This window comes from Neopsephotus bourkii, unplaced genomic scaffold (assembly GCF_033783945.1).
Source record: "Neopsephotus bourkii isolate Nb327-2 ecotype Australia unplaced genomic scaffold, CSIRO-AGI_Nbou_v1 NB_301, whole genome shotgun sequence".
Lineage (NCBI taxonomy): Eukaryota > Metazoa > Chordata > Aves > Psittaciformes > Psittacidae > Neopsephotus > Neopsephotus bourkii.
Window position 1 is genome coordinate 486,688 of NW_026900810.1, and position 15,222 is coordinate 501,909.

The 15,222-nt window shown below is 45.3% G+C and overlaps 1 protein-coding gene across 1 annotated transcript in view; it reads right to left on the bottom strand.

The window, feature by feature from the left end:
* MAP3K9 (mitogen-activated protein kinase kinase kinase 9) overlaps positions 1 to 3,557 on the bottom strand; it is a 56,269-nt gene extending 52,712 nt beyond the window's left edge. The window contains exon 1 of the mRNA XM_061347136.1: positions 3,070 to 3,557. Within this exon, the coding sequence (XP_061203120.1) occupies positions 3,070 to 3,370 (301 nt within the window). The 5' untranslated portion in view covers positions 3,371 to 3,557. The remainder of the gene's footprint in view (positions 1 to 3,069) is intronic.
* Positions 3,558 to 15,222: the final 11,665 nt, after the last annotated feature.

Here is a 15,222-nt window from a genome sequence, read left to right on the forward strand (position 1 = left end):
CCTGAACTCCCGACACACAACACTCGGGTGGTATTCACACGCAGTGCCTTCATGGATTTCATGGATTCAGGAGGCACTAAAAACACGTATAGCGAGCACTTCCCGCTGGCTCAGCGGGGCATCGGCGCGGCGGTGCTGAACGGACAGCTCCGGATCGGAGCGCAGCGCCCGGCCCTGCCTGCACAGGGACCCTGCCTGCACCGGGGCCCACAAAGGAAAACTTAAGACCTGGCAAGCAAAACTCTTTCTGTCCGCTGTGACCCTTATGTTCCATTTCAGCAAGAACAGAGCCCTGCCGGGTGCACAAATTAACTAGAGCAGATCTGGAAGATGAAACTGCTTCCAGATGGAGCTTAATGTGTTACACCTCAAGTTGTTTTGCAAGAAAGTTTATCTGCAATTATGACCTTAGCTTTACTTTGAAAATATATGTTTCTTTAAGGCAGACCAGCCAGCTTACACTCAGGGGTAAGCTTAATCAGAAAACAACCCCTCATCCTTACAAGAGTTTTATTTCATTTTTGGAGAGGGTTTTTAGGGCACTTTGTGCTGAATTGTTTTTTTCAGGTTTGGTTGCGGTGTGGTTTTTTTTTTTTCTTTCAGCTTCCTAGTTATAGAGCTACATTAGCGCATAACACACTTGTTTTTCTTCACCCTTCCAAACAGCCTAACTGTTTCTCTAAACTCCTTTTTAATTTGGAAGACCTGCCTTACTGGACTGTAAGGGAAATGGAATGTTTAACATGCATGTTTTGCCTTAGAATTTAAGAACTGAAGTGCTATCATTCCTCTGAGGGCTGACAAGGAATTACAGAGCCTGTAAACCATGAGCCAGTGGCCATCTTGACAAGTGCAAAGTAGGCGCTGTTTAATCTGCATTTATTATACTACACAATTAAGCTATTTAATTCAACCTGCAGCATGCAAGAGCCCACAGCACAGATGAGGGTCCTTCAAGCTGGCCCACCGCTGACAGCCTTAAGAGGCTACTTTGATCATCCATGGTACCCTCACTGAGGTTAAGATCCAAGCACGCTACGTGAATGGCTGGAAGACAGCATGCAATTACTAGTTATAGTACTAGAGCTCTCAGTGGGAACAGAATCTCTAGGACTTACACTCCAAAACCTTCAGCAAACATGAAATAAACTTTAGGAAAGCAACTAAAATTAGCTCATGTGCCACAGTGCAAATCTGGAATGAAACCTTGTCTAACTCCTGCAAAACTTCAGTTCTTCAGAGCCCAATAAGATAACAGACAATAAGCTTGTTAATCCAACAGCTATCAAACTAACATCACCAGCTCTAAGAGTAGGTATCATTCCTTGTAAATGGATTTTTAACATCAAACTTCAATCCAACCCAATTCAACCAGCTTCATCCCCTGTCCAAATTGCATTGTTTCTTAAAACCAACTACTTTGGCATACTAAAAACTTACTGGGGAGCAATAAATTCTACTGTAATGAACATATGGTTAATGACTTAACAGAAGTAGCGTGGTCCTGCTGTGCCACTAAAAGGGTAAGATAAGAATAAAATGGGAAGATGCAACTTGACAACTGTTCCTGAACTACCAAACCATAACAAGCGCACCAAGGCAGGAGAATCCAAAGCCTGCACCTAACAGCCAAAACAGGAGGGGAGCTAAGGCTTCAGGAATTTCTGCAGAAATGGTTCTCCTAACTACCTCAAAGGCAAAACCTAATGAGCATTCACAGTGCATGGGGGGAGGAATAAGTTACCTATGCTAGTACAGCATGAATGCAAGCACCACCACTGCCCAGCCTAGTTCCTTCACAATCCGAAGGCCAATATTATAAACTACTGAGGTTTTACCTAAATGTTTTCAATCATAACATGGAATAAGACAAAAGCTATTAGTTGTATTCCTTGGAGATATGTCCTAGATAGGATAAAGCATCTTTTTACTCCTTTTCCTTTCTAGAAAAGCCTACTAGTCTGAAGATTTTTCTCTGCCACTCCAAAAAAAAAGCTTTATTCTTGCCTGAATTGTCAATAGAGATAGATAAACAGGATCTAGAAACAGTCATTCCATGCTGTTTCTCTTTCCACAATTGTCCATAGCAGCTAAAACAAACGTAGAGATGAACCATCCCTATTCTCTGTCTCCAACAAAGGCTTCAAAACTGCACTGAAGTTCACAGAAACAAACTGATTCCTTTGTGCCTTCAGCATCACAACTTAGCCAAGCAACCCCCTGGTAGGCCCAGATATCCAAACTTGGATAAAACTCGTTCACAGTATTTAGAAAGAATTATTAAGATAGCAAAGGGCTAGGGAAGAAACCTAGTAACACAAGCCAACTAAGGAATTTTTAAGTCAGAAATAAGCTGTTGGTTAGGAGAGAGGAAGATACTGAACAAGCATTAGCAGTAAAACAACACTGCACAAAGCAATGGCTTCCTACCTACACAGCAACCTCTCCTTGAGGATATTATTCCTAAGGGGGTGTCAGCAGAGCCCCCGGTGACCCCCCCCACACACACTGCTCAGCCACCAAGCTTCTTCCACTTGGTGAAGATTTACCAGTCCCTGCAAACACAGCACTTAACAATGGGAAACTGCTCCCGGCACCAGCAAAACGCTAACGCCTGAGCGAGGGTCGGAAAGGAGAGCCGGCCCTGAAGGCACAAGGGCACTGGAACAGCAGAAATGCGGGTGGGAAAGGGAACGGATGGGACCGCCGGAGTGGGAAGGGCCGAGCCGCCGCATCCCCCCTCCGCTCCCGCGGCAAGGGCCACCGCTGTGCCCGCTGTACCCTACCACCCCCCACACCCCCCCCCCCCGCCTCGCCGCGGCCGCTCCCCACCGCGCTGCTCCTCCCCCCATCCGCGGCGGTCCCGGCTGCCGTCAAGGAGCTCAGGAGGGTCGGGGCTCTCCTCCCACCCCATCCCATCAGGTCTGGCTCCAGCCGACCCGGCCGGGTCCCGCCCCCCCACCCAGCTCTCCCGGAGCGCCGGGACCCGGTCTCCTCCCCTCTCCTTCCCGCCGGGAGACGCTGAGGTGCCACGCCGAGCCCCCCCGCCCCGGGCGCAGGCCGCCTTACGCTGTATAGCGGGGGGCGGCGGGTATCGGGCCCGCAGCTCCGGGCCGCCCCCCTGCACGCCGCTGCTCACGTAGTTGCTGGGGAAGATGCCGACGCGCTGGTCGATCTTGCCCGTCCACCAGCCCTCGTCACCGGACACGTGCGAGTCCCTGGACAGCACCTGCACCACGTCCCCCGGCCGCAGGCTCAGCTCGTCCTCGCCGCAAGCCTCGTACTCGAAGACGGCGGTCCAGAGCGGCCCGTCGCCCGGCGGCTCCCCGCCGCCCGCACCCTCCTGGCTGAGCTCTGTGAGGGGCTCCATGGCGAGGCTGCTCCATAGGGGGAGGCGTCCGCGGCTGCGGGGCGCTGCGGAGGGCGGCGGAGCCGGTACCACCGCCTATTGTTCATGCGGCCCAGCGCCTGGGCGGGGGGTGGTCAGCGCCCTGTGCGGGACCGCCTCAGCCCGGCGCGGGAAGAGGCGAGGGCAGGCAGCGCGTGCCGCCGAACCTCCGCCGGGCCCCCCCCTCGCCGCCTCCGCCTGCCGCCGCGGCCGCGCATCCCGGAGCCACCTGACTCTCTGGCAGCTTCGGCGGCGGGAGGGAAGGGCAGGCCTCCGCCTCCTCGTCGCCATTGGCCTCCGCTACCGCCCATCAAAGCCGCCCTCACCTGATTGCGTGCCCTCGCCCTCTCGGCCGCGCCCCCTGCCCGCCCAGCAGCTTGCCTCTGAGTCTCGCACTCACCGGTTTCGTCCCCCATTGGACACCTCTCGGTCAGCTTGAGCTTCCCATTGGACTCGTGTCAGTGAGCGCCCCAAGCCCCGCCTTCCGCTCCGCTTGTCATTGGCTGACGAAAGGGGCAGGACACGGGAGAGGGTCGAGAGTGGGCGGGATTCCGCGGCGGTGGGCAGCTGGAGGGGAGGGTATAGCCTCAGACCCGCAGCGCGCAGCGGCCTGGCCCGGCATTACCGTGACACTTTGCTGCTTTGCCGCGGCCCTGCGCCCGCCCCTCCCCGGTCACCGCCGCGGCCCGACTGCCCCCGACACCCCCAGAGACCGGCATAGCTGCGGTGCAGCCGGATGGAACTGGGGCTGGGGTCGGGAAAGTCTTTGTTTTGTTACCGCGCGTTGTCCGGCATCCGGTCGGCACGGAAGCGCAGGTGTGGGTGAGGTTTGCAGGCGGTGAACACGGCGCTGGCCCGTCGGGCGCCGCCGGTGAGGTGCACACCACAGCGTGTTCCGCGTTCTGCTTGGTCCTGACAGCACAAGTGCCTGGTTGCCAGCGTGTCTACAGCTTATAGAGACCAGGTGTTGTGAATAGAACCTGCTCGTACTTAGTGATACCTAAAGGAGATTTTCTTACAATTTCGCTCCGGTTTTTACAATCCTCATTCATTTTTCAATAACAAAACAGGAAATGAAAAGTCTCTATTTGTGCTTCATGGTAATGAAGCCAACTAATGCTGAATTACAGATTCACAGAATAGTTTGGGTTGGAAAGGGCCTTAATGCTCATCCAGTTCAACCCTGTGCCATGGGCAGGGACACCTTCCACGAGACCAGCTTGTTCCAAGCCCCATCCAGCCTGGCCCTGAACGCTGCCAGTGATGGGGCAGCCACAGCTTCTCTGGGCACCCTGTGCCAGGGCCTTACCATCGTTACAGTAAAGAACTTCTTCCTCATATCTAATCTAAATCTCACCTCTGTCAGAATGAGAATCCCAGGTACCCTGACGACACATGATGTCTTCCCACTTACATAAAGTATTTGGCTTAGTTTAGCACATTAAAAATGGAGTTACCCAGTTCTCTGCAAAAGGAGTTTAAAAAAAAAAAAATCTCCATTCCCTGGTAAGGCGTTTGTTTTATTTTAAGTACAGAGTAACTGCTGCTAGTCCTCAAGATCTGTGCAGTGAGGCTCTGTGTCTATTTATCTATCCTTGTGTTAGCACTGCGCTGGTGCACTTGGGAAGTACCAGGATTTAGGCTTTAAAAAGAGAGATGACGATTTAAAGATTAGTGTGCTCTGAGTTTAAGAAGTCATTCAAAATCCTTATTGTTGTTTGTGAAACATTCTAATTGGCTTGTGTGGGTTTTATGGGGAGGAAACACCTCCACTCAGCTGAAACTTAATACTAAGTATTGCAGATAATTCTGCAGGGAACTGAAATTGTCAGTAAGTTTTTTTCCCCAGATTTCACAGCCTTTATTTCTGATAGAAACTCAAAAATACCTTTTCTGGAAAAAGCTCATATATTAATATTCTTATTTTCCAAATAAAGAGTAAAATATGTCTAATTGAGGTTGAAACTGTCATTTCAATGTGACACATGCAGGATGTAGGCATGCTGCAGCACTACTTTTCAATTGAACCTAGGAAATGAGCCTTAGATTTTCTCCTGTATCTCCATATCCCCTCTCTAGTAAGGGCAGAGCTGAGGATTCGTCCTCTTCACTACTCTTTTGTTACTTAAGGATGTGTTTTCACAGTTAGTGTAAGCTTATCCAATATTACTCTGCTGCTGAAAGGGACTTTCCTGCCCCTTGTCACATGCTTGACCTGCTTTCCTGATTGCAGCAGACGTGACTGCGTGGCTGTAGAGTCACTCCAGCTCATTTATCTAACTGGAAACTAAGCCGCCAAGTAAAAGCAGCAAGTTCTCTATCAGCTCTTAGGTTGATCTGATTTGCGTTAGGACTGTAGGCACAGTTGTTGAAGCCAGCACTACATAAGGAAGCAGGACAGGACGTGGAAAGGGACAGCAGACCTGGCTCTTCCAGCAACAGTCACTTAGTTTTCTGTACAATTTTATTTAGGGGGAAAAAAATACTTTCTTATTTCACACAATGGGAAATTACTACTCTTTATGCAAATATTGTGCCTTTAAAGTTGTAGTATAAAAATTTGAGTGAGACATAACAAAATAGAGGCCTCGTGCCTTTCAGCTGTTTGACACTTATTTTGCTCATGCTGTAGAGCACTGACAGGTTTAAAGTAAACAGTTATATTGCCGATGGTGAAAACTATGATAGGAGAAAAATGACTCCTGCAGAGGCTCGGGCTGGCTGTTGCAGTGACCTGCCAAGACAGAACCCTGCCATCTGGTGGAACGCGTTGATACTGAAGTACTCAGCCAGCTTTGCTTCTCAAACACATCTTGCTTGGGTTTTTTCCTTCCCCCCTTTTTTTTAACAAATGATGCGTTTGTTTCCACAGAGACGGTGTTACTGGCTCAGAATGCCCAGAGCAGCCAGTGACTGCATCTGGGAAATCCTCTGAAGAGGCAGGATAGGATTTTCCCATTCTCACAAACTTCTGCTGGCATCTTTTACCAGCAATCTCAGAGACTGGTTTCTGAATGAAAAGATTTGACCAGATTGGGAAGGCTGTTCTTAGGATCAAAGTAAATAGAAGAGTCGGTAAATGTTAAGTTCATATTTCAGTAACTGGGAAAGGGCAGAAGAACAGAACACTAAAGACCGTCTACACATGGTCTGTGAAAGACGACATTTCAGCATTTGCAAGATACAGAAAGATATTTGAAGTGGTGCACACCTTTCTGGTGAGCATACAGCCTAAATGCTACACTGAATGTTTCTTTCTTGTGTATTTTCTAATAAGTCTGCATATTTTCCCATCATTATTCAGCAGATGTGAATAATGAGAATTAGATTCTAAATGTAACAGATCCAGTTCTCAAAGTCTGTGTCTGAATACACACTCATTGCTTCCTAAAGTTTGGATATAGATTTTGTTATAATATGTTTAAAAAGGAGAGTCCATTCTGCAAAATGCAGGTGATAATCTGAATGTAATTCATACTTCCTATAAACTGGGACCCTTAGAGCAAGGATTTTAATTCAGGCTCATTCATGCATCTGCATTAAAAAAACAAACAAACAAACAACCCAACAAACAAACACCAAAACCCAAAACTGAACAACAAATTATTGGAGAGTAAACAAAAAGGCCACTCTATCCCCAGGCCTTGTTTTAAAAAGCAATGGAAAGTATGCTGCTTATTCAGTTCCATTGTTCATATAAATTTAGGGCAATCATCTCAGTTTTGCTCTGTCTCTTCTAGATGTTTATGCATCCTTCTGAACCAGTGCTCTCTTTTTCAATGGATGCCTTTCCTCTCTCTTCACTGGACTTAGGAGCTCTGTAACATGTTAGCACTGTGCCCATCCATAGTTATAAATCTACACTGGATACTTAAATGTTGGCACTCCAGGCTGCTGATCTCTGTGCTCTTACAGGGGGGAAGAGGAATATTCAGAAAGAGGAAAAAGTACCAGCAGTACCAACACAGTCCAACTACACTGCAGTACTGGAAAACCACTGTACTTCTGATTATAGCTGCAGTGAAAGTACATTTCTATCAGCACAGTAAGAAAGAATAAAAGATTAAGGAGATGCTTCTTGGCACACCTGCTTAATGCAGCTCACTCCTTTCACATCCCATGGTAATTTATATTCTACCTTAAATTAACTCAGCACTAATGCTCTCATTTGGCTTTCATACATTTCAGATATATCTCAGCTGTGTTCCGTGATTATATTCACTGATATAACCATATACGCCACTCTAGAGTTATCTCATGCCAGTAGACAGGTTTGTTTGATCATTTACTGATAATCTCTCCTCAAACAATGTAAACTTTATGACAAATGGGTTCTTCTGTCATCATAAATTTCCTTTCTTCATGGCTGTAAAGCTGGACTGTTTGGGTTTTCCCACTTAAGAACAGTACTGTTTTACCAACATCACTTTGTTGAAGGTTTGTTCTTCATGCAGGGGAGACAGATAAACCACTGGCAACAGAAGCTTTTTGAACTGTGCATTGCTAGCTAGGAGGCAGGCTGGGAATCTGGGTCTTTAGCATCTGAGTCAGTAAAAGACAGAGCTCTAGTCTGCTTCATAAAATATATATGCTAATCTCCCAGATGGCTATGTCTTCTTTCTCCATAGAGCAGATGACCTGGAAAATACAAGAAGATTGAAAACACTGGAGAGTGGAAATTTGGGCCAAAATCTGGGAGCTTCCAGTAGATTTTCCAGACAGACTTGGCTTTTAAATTTAGTTTGAATTTGGTATGATAATAAATAGCAATGATTACATGACCATTATTACAGGTCACAGTATAACTTGACATGCAACATGAAGCATTCATACATATATAAGCATCTGTGTAAGAAAAACGAAACAAAGAAGACTTTCAAATGAGATTTCTGCCTACACTTAAAAATATACAGCCAACAGAAATAATGTTTATGTTTGGCTTAGTAATGACTTAACATTTGCATCCTGTGTATTATCTCAATCCACAGTTTTGCAAGCATGTGGAACAAAAATCTAACTTATTTAAATAGAGGAACTGAGATTAGTGCAATGCAAATGCTCCTACTGAAGTTCAGCAAAGATGCTACAGCAAACCTTTCACATTTCTGGAATCTTTGTATGTGCCAGTGGCCTTGATCTTCCTTTTCATGTTTCCTGGGAGAAGTGAAGCAGCAGCCCAGTCCCCATCAGTGCCACAGCCAGCAGACAGTGTATCACTCACTCCAAGTGTTCTGCACTGCCTGAGGTACCTCAGCTCCCATTTGAAGCCTTTTGCCTGAGGAATGACCAAGTCTCCCTTGTTTGTGAGGGCAATGGGGTTTTGTCTGGAATAACAAAAACAAGAAAAACAAGATGGAAAATGAGGTGTTAGCTAGTCCAGGGTTTTGTTTAGGTTTTCAGTTAGTCAAAGCCTTTGGGCCAGTTATCAGGTTGCTGAAGCCACCCTTGAATAGCTTCAGAAACACGATGCAAAAATGAAGAATCCTGCATCTGAACTCAGACCAAAAATGCAAAATTTATTCCTACAACATGCAAATACAACATCCACTAGATTCATATCCAAATCATAGCTTTATACCTAAATCATAACTCAGCTAAATCTGTCATTACGAATTTTTGGATGTAAAATAGATAGCCTTTCATTTGGAGTAAAGTAATCCATGGTTTTGAGATTGGGTTGATTGAGGTTGATTCAGGCTGATGTCTTTTTTCTCTAATTTGTATTTAGTAAGTTAACTTACTATTCAGAATAATAAACCTCAATCTAAAATAAGACCAACTAGGTCAGTACAGTAGTAATAGTTCTTTTCCATGCAGTCCTAAGGGAATCGGCAACATTTGCCTGCCGTCTCCTTCTGTTTGCAATCACAGTTTAAATCCTCAGCAGAATTAGCTAGAGGAGCCTCTTTCAAAAAATGTGTGGCTGTACTGAAAAATTTTCTGTCTTGATTTTGCCACAGAGTCTATGCCTGGTGACTAAGCTCAAATACGGTACTGTATTCATTCGATATTTCATAAGGCAAATGGAAGGGGATTTTTTTGTACTTAAATGGAAATGGACCTAACTCTATTTCAATTTTTTAGCTGTGGGCAGAGAGACACATCATGTTTTTTTATTACATTGCCATCTCTTGGTATTGGCAGCATCAGATCCATAGATAGCCAGAGATATCAACTCACTGAGCAGGCATTTCATGTTATGCTATTGCAACCATCTCAAGGAGCCTGCCTTTACACTCTGGGATTAATTTGCATTATCTGTTTACTTTTTTTCTTCCCTTTCCTGCACTGGCAGTCCCAATTGGTGGGCTCTGGTCTTGCACACTGTTAAAGCACTGCACAGTTCAGTGTACATCTGAAGCTTTTGTAGAATGAAGCATGATTCATAGTGAGCCTACATAGATCAGTCCCAGACTACAGACCGGTAAGCATCTTTGACTCTACATGGTACCTGAGCAGTTTTCAGAAGATAACATTAAACATAATTAACTTCTGAAGGGTACATCCCTCCTCCTTTCTTACGGTGTGATATTTCCCCTCCAAATTATGCTGCTGAAAGGGCCTGTAAGAATAAGACCTACTAGTGTATGAATGACAAGCTTTCTGCACATATATAAATTATCTGGATTTATTGCTGGTAGAATCTGAAATTTCATATCACTGAGTGAGAAGCTGAAAATCTCAGCTGTCTCAGGTAAGACTCTTACCTACAAGGTTTATGGACAGATAAGTAATAATCAGGTATTTCTTTAAGTCGTCTTTGACCCTTGTATTCAAAATAAGTAAGACACTTGACTTTACAGGAAGAGCAGGTATGAAAAAGAGTCACAATAAAAGCTTTTGCCATTCTCAAGATTCGTTTTTTAATCTATTTTTCTGTAACTCATGTCGAGCTAGCAGGGAACAGGGTAATGATGAACAAGCACTCATAGAATGAGCTACATAATTCACAGCTTTAATGCTTGTTAAGCATCCACCTCAAATTCATGCATCCATTACTCCACAACAATATTTACTCTCCTTAGACTCCATCGTGCTCCTACGGGAGCCTAGGAGGGCAGAAAGCAAGCACCTCCCTGGGAGTGCAGGCAGGTACCCTGTGGGACTGAAACAGTGAAAGGAACCCACCATTTTCTAATAAGCTTCATGAAAACCTAGGTTGCCTTTGCCTGTATTATTTCAATGCATATGTAAAATATGTTACAGAAGGCTAATTTGATGGCTACACAAAGTTCATTTCCCCATTTTCACACAGTTGTCTCATCCTTTCTACTATAGCTTAGCTGCTTCACTGCCAGCAAAGAAATACGCTTCCTTTCTACTCAGTCTTAGTATAGGAATTTATGCCTATTTAACCCTAGTAGAAGGTATCCATCATTAACTTGTCAATACGTGCCAAAACTTCTTTCCATGAATAATGAAAGGAAAGATTAGCAAACTCCAGAGCAGTCTGGGGAGGAGGATCTCTAACACAGCAGATCTCACTATAGTTAGGTCAGGGGGATGTCACCCATGCTGAAGAGCTGCAGTGTCAGCCCTGGGCAGCCTCTCTCTTTTTTTTAGTGATAGGACAAGGGGGAATGGCTTTAAACTGACAGAAGGGAGATTTAGATTGGATATTGGGAAGAAATTCTTCCCTGTGAGGGCAGTGAGGCCCTGGCACAGGTTGCCCAGAGAAGCTGTGGCTGCCCCATCCCTGGCAGTGTTGAAGGCCAGGTTGGATGGGGCTTGGAGCAGCCTCGTCTAGTGGAAGGTGACCCTGCCCGTGGAAGGTGACCCTGCCCGTGGCAGGGGGCTGGAACTGGATGGGTCTTTCAGGTCCCTTCCAAACCAAACCAGCCTGTGATTCTATGATTCTATGATTCTCAGACCAGCTCCAGAGACATGAGCCATGACATGACATTTACAGTAACCTTCCTGCACATACTTTTGGTCATTCTTACCAGTGAAGGAGAAGTGAAATCACTTCATCAGCAGGAGCCAGAAGTGGCACTGATATTCTCATCGGGCTCGGTTAACACCAGATGAACTCCTTGGCTTGGTAATGGTAACAATCCTGCCCCCCTGAGGTGGCCCTCAGTGAACCCCTGGGGCAGTGGTGCCACTGGGGGCTGGCAGCCCGCCTCCTTCTTCTCCTCCTTTTCCTCCTTTTTCTCCTCCTCCCTTTCTTTCTCCTTCTCCTCCTCTTCCTCCTCCTCCTCTGCTCTGTGACTCAAAATGAGGAAATTCTCCCCTGGGTTATTTCAAGTCCTGCTGGAGCCACACACTGCTTCCTCAGGGCTCACAGCTCATTGTTTTTATTCACTTAGATGAAACAATTGTAGTCTACATAGGACATATTTGTTTTCTAGTTCCTCAAACCATTATTACCTTTTCCTGTTCCCCTTGAGAAAATGGACCTCTGACACCCTGCCAGGTTGTGTTACTGAATTCCCTCCCCGTTTCAGGGTGAAATCATGACAAAGGCAGGCACTTTGACTGAAAGGGGAAAAAAAGAGTCACAGAAAGAATGTGGAAGAAAACCTTACTCTGGAAAAAAAAGCAAGTTGCGTAATAGTGAAGGAATGAGGCAGCGTGAGTCATCTCCATCATGAGCACTTCATCTGGTGAGTTCTCACCCATCCAGGAGGGAGTTTGCCAGACCTCACTTACATCCCACAGCCAGTAAGCCCAGCCTGAGGTATAGAACTGAAAATAGAGCTGTATCTAGCCAGCTCCTAGTATGTTTGAGAAATGGTCTCATTGTTGCCCTCAGGAGAAACATAAACTCCCTTTACCTGCATTTTATTACAAATTACACCACTGAACCCAACCTCATCTAGGTCCCTAAGGAGGTTTGGAAGATGTAGTCCACAGGCTCCCCTTGGAACACCAAGTTCCTCCCTGGAAGACCCCTTCTCATGGTCCATGCTTCATACTACTCTCAGATTCTTTTCTTTCAGCTTCCCCATCAGAAGAACTCCTTTTATCCTCTGAAAACTGGGACTGATTTCAGTTCTTTCCTGTTCTGCCTCCAGTGCACCTTTATCAATCTTGTTTGGGACTTACATGTGCCATTACAAATCCTGAGGGTGCTGTAAGAGTGAGAAAAAAAGAAGCATACACTTTTTGGACATAATCTTGTTTCTATTTCTTAAAAAACTCTGCTGTAGAGTAATGCAGGTTAATTAATCTTCTCTTAAAGTCTGAATAATTCTTAATGCAAATATAACTGTACATGCACATCTAGGGCTCTTGGCTTTTTCCTCAGCTCTACTACTGACCCATTCAGAGAACATGGCAGTTTCCAGGTGTGTACCCACACAGACTAACTCTCAGCACACTTCTACCCTTATTTTGGATAGAGAGTGCTAGAAAGAATGACAAAGATCACAAAGGCAATGGCTGTTGCTATCTTATTGGTGGGAAGAAGATGAGCTGTTATTTTAAAGGATAAGCTTTCAGTAATGAAATTTCTCTTTTTCCTGTAGACTACACAAGGCCATACACACTGTCTGTGCAGCCACCTCCTCCTGAGTTTCCTTGAAGGTCACTCTAGCTAGCTGAATTTGATGGATTTTCTGGAGTCATCGGTCCCACTCCTACTAAACACTTTTAGTCTGGAGCTGATGTTTTAGAATAATAGAATGGTTTGAGTTGGAAGGGACCTCCATAAAGTTCACCTAGTCCAACCTGCTGCCATGGGCAGGGATACCTTTCACTAAACCAGGTTGCTCCAAGCCCCATCCAACCTGGCCTTGGACACTGCTAAGGAGGGGGCAGTCACAGGTTCTCTGGGCACGCTGTGCCAGGGCCCCACCACCCTCATAGTGAAGAATTTCATCCTAATTTCTAATCTAAATCTCCCCTCTGCCAGTTTAAAGGCATTGCCCCTTGTCCTGTCCCTACATGTCCTTGTAAAAATTCCCTCTCAACATTTATTATAGGCCCCTTTAGGTACTGGAAGCTGCTCTAAGGTGTCCCTGGAGCCTTCTCTTTTTGAGGCTGAATAAGTACAGCTCTCTCAGCCTGTCTCCATAGGAGAGGTGCTCCAGCCCTCTGAGCATCTTTGTGAATCTCCTTTGGACTCATTCTAACAGGTCCACATCCTTCTTGTGCTGGGGACTTGAGCTGAATACAGTACTGTGGGTGGGGTCTCATGAGAGCAGAGTAGAGGGGCAGGATCACCTCCGTCCACCTGCTGATCACACTCCTTTTGATGAAGCCCAGGATGCAGTTGGCTTTCTGGGCTGTGAGCACACACTGCCGGCTCATCTTTTTTCCATCACTCCAATAAACAGTCCCTTTTAATTTCTCTGCTGTATTTATGAACAAATCTGACAATTTAGGCACTTGTCTTAAAGCTTAGGAGATGATGAGTTTCTTAGAACTAGGAGATGCAATTAGCTAGTGACAATAGCATCTGACAGAAGCTCCTACCAGGCCTGCCAATCACACAGAAGTCTTTTTGAGAAAGTATGTGTTGTTCAGATCTGTTGTAAGGAGTAAGACAGAAGGGAGGGAGGCTAGTGAAAAGTTGGATTATTATATGCTCTGAACTGTTTACTTGTAAGACCTGGATCCTACAGACTTTCTGCATTAAAAAGAAGAATTGGGTTGTATGCAGTTTTGCTGATGCCATTTAAACCTTACAGGAAAGCATTTAGTTGCATTGCTACCAACATAACTGCAAAGCACCAGTACATACCAGAAATTCAAAATTCAGTCCAAGAGTCTTCGGCCACCTGTGCTTAATTCTGCTGTTACCACAGCAAGACTGTTTTTCACATGATTTGTGTAACACTTAGTATTGAATTAAATCTTGGAAGTACATTTTCTTCTGCAAAATAACTTTTTGTGGTTAAAATGCTGTTTGCAGCAAACCCTCCTCTTTTCATGTCATGTCATATGCTGAAACAATGGCAAAAAGATAAATCACTACAAATCTAAGTACAGCAGCCAAAAAATTTGTAATAGGGTCACTAATTTCTATAATGCTTACAACACTGTACATAATAGCTATAGGCATACAGTTTACAGATTTCTGATGCAACCTTCACTGGCATTTCAGGGTTCAATAAGCAGGACAAAGCAGAGTATAAATCTCTCCAAAAGGGTTGCTTGCTCCACCCTTCCTTTGTTTCAAAGTTGTTTCTGACTTCTTTTTTTTTTTTTTTCTTTTAGGGTTATTTTTACTGTTGGATCATTTCTATTGTTTATCACCAGAAAAGTGTTTCCAGGCCATTTTGCCGTCCTTGCTGTTCTGGGAAGGCCTACGAAAAGGTGAAAGTTACATGTTTTTCTGGCAGATGTGGTCAGACATATAGGGCTTTCATCAACATCATACACGTACATCTATTTCCTTTGCTCTCTAACAGTTGTCTCCCTGTTCATTTTCATTGCTTAATCCATCAAGGATTTCCCAAGTGGCTGAATGTATCTTTCCATGCTGTGGACTGATAAAGAATGCACCAATGAAATAGATAGACTAATGCTATTAGTACAGACAGTGATCTAGAGCCAAGAACCTAGCAACTGTGCAAGGTATCCGTGCAAGTGGACATGGGCAACACAGATGCCTCTGGATACCTGAAGATCCCCAAGAATCTGCCATGAGGGTTTTACATCCTGCTCCATGATATCAGGCGAAATCCCTCACTCCTGAGCAAAAGGTCAGGAAGGAACTCTGCAAAGGGTTGCTCATAGAAACAGCCTTTCAGAGCATCTCCTGTGGGTTTTTTTCACAAGAGGGATGGGCCAACAATCAGTGCTTTATGTGCTAGAAAAACCTTTATGCTGGCTGAGAGTTGGAATTAATCTGCCTGCAATTCTCTGATCTGTGAACTATGCCGCTA